Source organism: Caloenas nicobarica, chromosome 1 (genome assembly GCF_036013445.1).
Source record: "Caloenas nicobarica isolate bCalNic1 chromosome 1, bCalNic1.hap1, whole genome shotgun sequence".
Classification (NCBI taxonomy): Eukaryota; Metazoa; Chordata; class Aves; order Columbiformes; family Columbidae; genus Caloenas; species Caloenas nicobarica.
In genome coordinates, this window is record NC_088245.1 from 38,982,951 (window position 1) to 38,989,799 (window position 6,849).

The 6,849-nt window shown below is 49.0% G+C and overlaps 1 protein-coding gene across 14 annotated transcripts in view; it reads right to left on the reverse strand.

The window, feature by feature from the left end:
• The window catches only part of RBFOX2 (RNA binding fox-1 homolog 2), a 174,486-nt gene extending 168,060 nt beyond the window's left edge, over positions 1-6,426 (reverse strand). For all 14 annotated transcript variants that reach the window (XR_010605932.1, XR_010605927.1, XR_010605930.1 and 11 more), the window contains exon 1: positions 6,223-6,426. Coding sequence is in view for 9 of the 14 variants with exons in the window: in XM_065631209.1 (XP_065487281.1) it covers positions 6,223-6,426 (204 nt within the window). In the remaining 5 variants the exon portion in view is untranslated. The remainder of the gene's footprint in view (positions 1-6,222) is intronic.
• Positions 6,427-6,849: the final 423 nt, after the last annotated feature.

Genomic DNA, 6,849 nt, shown 5'->3' on the forward strand with positions numbered 1-6,849 from the left:
GGGTCAGGACAGTGGCATGGTCCAAGCCTGGTGAGGACTGTTTCATACAGCCCCTGCCCTCGTTGGGTTTGGCTCCTACAAACATCTCAAATTTAACTCGGAAAAAAGGAGTGTGCTCAGGAAAGTGAAGCAGAGGGAGTGGGAAGAATGCTGGTGAAAATACGCACCTTTCAAACTCGCATTTTCCTGAATTTAGAAAAGATTGCTGGCAAAATTAAATTTACTGAAGAGCAAAGGGAGTTAAGGCCCAAAATGCAGTCAAGCAGCTCTAATCCCTAAACATCGGGATTATCTCATGACAGCTACACTCCAGCGTCCACTCAATACCACTGTAGAATGTAGATCAACAGAATGCTTCAGTGAACTGGAACTCGTTACCTCTAATTGCTTCTCTCACTTCGCTTCTGGATGTCCCTCTGATCCCCCAGCCACTGCACTTCAAAAGAGCACACACACACACGCACAGAAGGACAAGTAATATCTGAGATGGGCAAATTAAATAAGAGGTTTCCAGCCAACCAAAACACCTGCCCTCTTCTTTTGCTTCATATGAAAACTAAGGTTTGCCCCACACCATGAGACAAGACAGCAGCGTGGAACAGTAGGTTTTAAAACATCTTCAACCAATGCGACCCCTAACATTTTCCAAAGGGGCAGAGGTTCCAGTGCAGCAAACCAAAGGCTTCTAGCAACAGGCTTTATTTTTCCAAGCTAACAGGGCCATGTCCTTCAGCAGCAGTCTCCAGGGGGGCACAGACCACACACAGAATCCAGTTCAGGTCTGTCTCGACTTCAGTTTGGTTTCCCTACCAGCAGTGCAAATGAAGCAGTTAGGGGGGGGTTTTTTTAATTTTATTTTCCTGCTGCCTCTTTTGCATCTCCTTTGTTCTGGTATTCCTGCTGCCACACCACAGCAGAGCCACTGAAAGCCCTCAGTGCAGCCACAGTAAAACATAAAGCTAGCACAGCAACACCGCTGCTAAACCTTCAATGACCAGCACTTCTTCGAGACAGTCCTGAAAACAGCAGTGTGAAACCCTGACGCAAAACGGCAAGGTGGAATCCCTGCTTGTGCGGTCATAGGGAGGAAAAGTTGACAGAGGGTATTTCACAGGACTTGCTCTAAACTCAGCTAGGTGGGCAACTTTTTCAAAATGCAAGGAAGAGCCCACGTTTTCTGCAAAATGCCAGCGTGCTCATGTTTCTAACTGGGAATTCTGAAAAGGAAAAATAAAAAGCATATGTCTACAGCCGGTACACATACACAGAAGGAAACCATCTCCAGTAGAGCCAGACCTCTGTTCAGCTTCCAACCTCACAACCGCAGCCATCACCTTTAAACACAAACCTCTGAAATCCAAAAAGAAATACTGACAGAGCCTGGACAGGGACTAACACATCCGGAATACTTTACTTGGGCTTTCCATTTTCCTGAATATGGCAAGAAAAGAGCCAACATTAAAGTGCTCTCAACACCTCTAAAATCCCGACTTCGGGTCTGTTTGCCAAGCATTTTCTTTGAACTGGAGTTTTTCTAAGTCTTCCCAGACTGCCTCAGGTCTAACTCATAACACTCAAATATTTAAAAAAAAAAAAAAAAAGACAAAAGCAAACAGAGAAATAACAACAAACTTAAAGGTGATTCATTATGTCTCATCACATCAGTAATAGTCTGTCCAAACAGCATCCCAGGAAACCTCATCCTGGATCCAAGGCAGGGGTCGGCTTCTAAATATTGGAACTTCATTTCTCTTCTAGAGTATCTTGGATCTCCTGTATTGCTCTGCATCTCTTTACGCAGACTGCCACACCATGAATAATAAGAGGGAGGAAAAAGCTAACCTGATTACACAGCCTTTCCACAATTTACTGGTACTTGATGTTCTCTTCTGTAAGGTTTAAAAATACACATTTCCATAGGGTCCCCCACAAGACAAAAGCTGTTATTAAATGGCCCCTTCTCGATTACAGTCCTAGTCAGGCTTCTTACTTGTAAAATCCAAACCTATCTTTGGAAATTATCAGCAGATTGATTTCTTGCTCTTTTCAGGAGAACCACAAATGGGTCATAGTTTGAACAAGGACACTGACTGTCATGGAGCACCAGCCACGTCCCTGCTCACCCCTTTCTGTGACATGCTGCCATTCAAGGTTTCCAGCCTTCAGGCTGGAAAGACTCAAGCTGGTAGAGAATGCTACAGACCATCTTCTGGCCCATGGTAGGAAGAGAAATCATGGACTTTCTTGCAGAGTGAAGAGTTATCATCTATTACATCATTATGTAGTCATGAGGGACTGATCTCAGCACCACTAGTCATCTTTATGAACCCTATGCAGACATGCCTGAATGACCACACAAGGTCACCACTCATCACTGCCACTAAAAGTTTACGTGGCCTGGATAAGGCCTAGACCACAGCTGCACTGTCTTCTCTGACCAGTCGGCGATGCTCGTGGTTGCAGAAGAGTCATTCCCACAAATACTCAGGATTATTGAGCACAAAAGTCATTCAGGAAAGAGGAACAAGGATGAGCTTCATTCACACCTTGTATTTAATTCCAACCACATATTACCCCTAGGTATAATTTTAATTCACTAACCAGCCTAGACTCCATAAAAAAGTTAAATCAAATTCAGCTTGAGGACTGAATGAGGAGTTGATTAACTCATTCAACCCCATGCAAAGCAACCGGAATATAATTTAACAGCTTTCTTCAGCAGTGTAAGCTGGCTGGTGCACCTCTAGCACCTCGATGGGGAAGACAAACATAACACTCTGGAATTACACCCCTGTCTGCATCTCCAAAGAGAAAGAAGGGATGCTTACCAGCTAGCCACATTTCTTGTCTTTCATCATGCAAGGAATAGAGGAGGAAAAATATTATTGCAAGGATAGTTTCTCTTCCATCTGTGCAACAGTGAACCTCTCCTCACAAGCAGCAAATACAGCTGCATCAACAACTGCATTTCGGTGCAGTTTCACAAGTGACTTAAGCCAATATAACGTGGGGGTTTTTTGGTTTTTTTTTTCCAGTCTTTTCTGTTAGGGACTATTTTTACCCAGATCAGCAAGCTGATCCAAATGATTTGACACATCCAAGCCAGCAAACAGAGAGCAAGCTAGTTCCTAGCTAGTATTTATAAAGTTAAAAAGCAGCAGTACCTTTGGGGCCCTTTACTTCCAAAGCTTACAGACATATCCAAATACTTGCAGGAGACATTCCTGGCTGGTGGCATTTGATTTTCGCCACTTATGGACCAGAGGGAGCTAAAAAGCAGCAGTTTGTGCTGGACCTTTTCCTCCCACGCCATGATTAACTGAAATACGTCCCAGAAGCAGATAGCAGCCATGATCCGATTTGTCCCAATCCCAACTCAAGCAGCTTTACACCACCCTCCTAACAAGATCAGTACTGGCCAAACACCATTTATCCCCCCTGATCACAGATGGATTAGATAATGAAACCCTAACTGCATAAGCTGTCTGAGCATGCTGGCCTGAGACAGCAGAAAACAAGAAGCCCAGTAAATGTAAGGGCTACTTTAAGCTTTAAGGCACACTTTGCCCCAAGTTCTTAATAACTAGCTATTATCTTATCTCCCTATAGGCTAGTTTTTATATTTTATGTTAACAGACCCCAAAAACGCTGTTAGTTTTACAGTTGCATTAGTAATTTCTATAGCTAAATGATTTATTTCAGCATCACAAGCCGCGTTCACATCCTGAACCATCAGTAAGTAGGGGTTATGCAAAGAAGAAACTGTGGCGAGCGTGGCACCCTGCGATTCCTCGCTATCAGCCCAGAGACGTGAGGTCACCAAGTTTACACAGCAACAGCCTGTGGCTCTGGAACAGGAAATAGAAAATTGACAGGATCTGCAGGAAAAACAAGGTACAGCAGTTGCTGGTGTTATTTCCAGCTTCCAGAAAGCCTGTAGTACATGGGGGGGGGGGGGGGGGGGGGAGAGAGAAAAAAAAAATCTAAGAATAGGCTCTTTATTCCTCTTGTAAGCATTACATACAGTTAAACATGGAGAATTTACTATAAAGAACCTGTTATTCCAAAATAAGGTACTTGAAAAGAATACAACACCTAAACAGAAGTCCTCAGGAAAGATAATCTTGTGTTTTGACTTCTAGGTAAAAAAAATATTGAATTTCCCAAACACTAAAGAACAGATTTTTCCTAGCTCTGATATTATTTGTAAGTTTGGCTTCAAATTCGGTATCTCTTGCAACCATGAGAAGGCTCTCCAAATAAATAAGCCACACTCTTTAACAGTAAAAAAAAAACTCAAGGGAAACCTCTGGACATAATGATGTGCGTGTGTACATACAAACATACATATATGCTTATTTTCATCTTTTATATTGAAAAGATTGAAAAATCTTTTTCATATCTACACATATGGAAAGGTTAAAATTATGCTACCAAGTAACTACAATATGGGGGTCCCAGTGTGAAGAATAGTTATACTGACTATAAACACACTTAATTTTAAAATTGGACTCTACTAGTTGCACTTGTCTACCCAACTTCTCTACTGTGTGCCAGTTTTTCACACGGAAACAAAACCCAACTTTCTGCTAAGATCCACAATTAATCCCTACCACCATTACCACCAGTATCACACATTGCTGTGCACATGCACTATCATAGCCTCATGGTTGAATGCCGCAATCTTAATATCTTGTACTATTCATTGAGCAGATAACAAAATGCTTTCCTCAATGTAAACATAGAGGGAAAGCTTTTATGTATACAGAAATTGTACTCGCTTGCAACTTAAGAAGAAAAAAAAAAAAGACAGACTGTTCTCTTAAACCCGTTCAAGTCTCTTCCTGGGCAATTTTCAGTTGATTTACCACTGTTTTACATCAACACCAACCAGTTTAACCAATAACTGCAGGTAAACCGGTGCATCCCCCGTAGCTACGCAGGACTCAGTTCGACTCCGAAGAGATGGAAGAATTTCACGTCACCATGTTCACGCACTCATTCATAATCCCTTGCAAGACACAACATATAAGCACTCCTTCAATGCTGAGCATCTTTCTTCTTGCAACTATACACATTGTCTGAGTCATACTTGACACCTGTGTGTGGGAGAAGATACTACTTCAAGGAACAAAAGAGCACGCTGGGGTTTTCGTTGGCCCTTGCGGGAGCACGAGCAGCAGCACTCGGGTGTGAAGCTCCAGCCCATATTCAGCCCACAACATCACGCTGAGAAAAAAGTGATGTCGTGAGGTAGAGAGACCACTCCGAAAGGCCAAACGTCAAACAGAAACACAAAATCCTCCTTCTGAAAGCTATTAAAAAAAAAAAAAAATCCTGATCATGCAAACTGGGGACAGCCTAGGAAATAAAAAGGGAAGATTGTTGGCCAGCATTTGGCATCTAGACGAGAATCATGTTGGAGAGGACAGAATGCTCCCCTTAGAAACTATCAGTAGCACTTACCAACCCAAGCAAAGGTGAAAACAAAACAAGTTCAGATGAATAAATCACACTGCTTCTAAAGAGCTCCAATATACTCGTCACAAGAAGCAGAAACAAACAAGGCCAGCGCAACTGCCATAATAAAACAACCCTGTACAACACCCAGACAAAGGAAAGCAGAAACACCTTGGCAGCATCACACCAGACACACAAAAGGGAACGCACCTGGAAAGAGTGATGTTGTGGGGACGATCAAAAGGTGCTGGTAGAAGACGACAGGCACGCTAAGATCCAGCCGGCAGCCCCAGTGCCGAGCTGGAAGGCGCCCACCAGACACCCCATGAGCCCTTTCCCCACTCCGGGCAGCACCTGGGATTTCTCCCGATGCGCTACGAGACACACGGCGGCGCGGGTAAACCCCCGCCGGTCCCCAAAGCCCCGCCACCCGCGGCCTCCCGCGGGTCCCCGGCCGGGGGGCGGGCGCAGAACGGCGGTGCCCGGAGCGCCGGACCCCGCGGCGGTCCCGGAGGCTCCGCCGCGGCCCCACGTGCTGGCTGCGCGCCGGGAGCCGCCCGCCGCGGGCCGGGGAGCCCCGGGCAGGAGACCCGCTCCCCGCGCAGCTCCCGGCCGCCGCCGGCGGGGGAAAGGGCCGCACGCCCGCAACCAACGCGCGGAACCCTGCACACCGAAATTAAACGCGACCCGGCCCGCCCGCCCCGCTCCCGCCGAGCCCCGGTCCGCGAGAGCCGGCGAGGGCCGGCCCGCTGCTGCCGCTACCTGCATGCCGCCGCCGTCGGCCTCCGCCTCCGTCCGCAGCCGCTTGCTGTGGCCGCCCTCGGCGCCGTCCCCACCGGGCATGGGCTGCTCCAGCTCCGGCTCCCGCTTCACGCCGCGGGCGGCCCCTCCGCCGCCGCCACCGGCGGCCAGGAGCTGCGGCTGTGGCTGCTGCTGCTGCTGCGGGGGCTGGCCGCCCTCCGCCATCCGCGCCGCCGGAGCCCCGGCCGCCCCCCGCCGCGATCGCCCCGCTCTGTCACCGCGACGCCCGGCGCTACCGGAGGAGGAGGAAGACGAGGAGGGCGAGCCCCGCGCCGCGACCAGAGCAGCGGGCGCGACGGGCTCCGACCCTCCGGAGCGCCTCGGTCACGGGCTCGGCGGCGGCTGGGGAGGGGCCGAAGCCCCTCGGCAATCTCCGGAAGCGCCGGTCGAGCCGCCGGAGCCGCGCGACCCCCACTCGGCAACCTTCGGCGGCGGCGGCGGGCGGGGCTCGGGCAGGGCGGGGCGGGGCTCGGCTCGGCGCGGGGCGGGGCGGGGCCGCCGCGGGACACAGGCCTCGCGCTCCCGCCGCTGCCACGGGGCCGCGCGGCGCGGCGGGAAATGGCCGCCCGGGGCCCGGCCCTCCCCCGC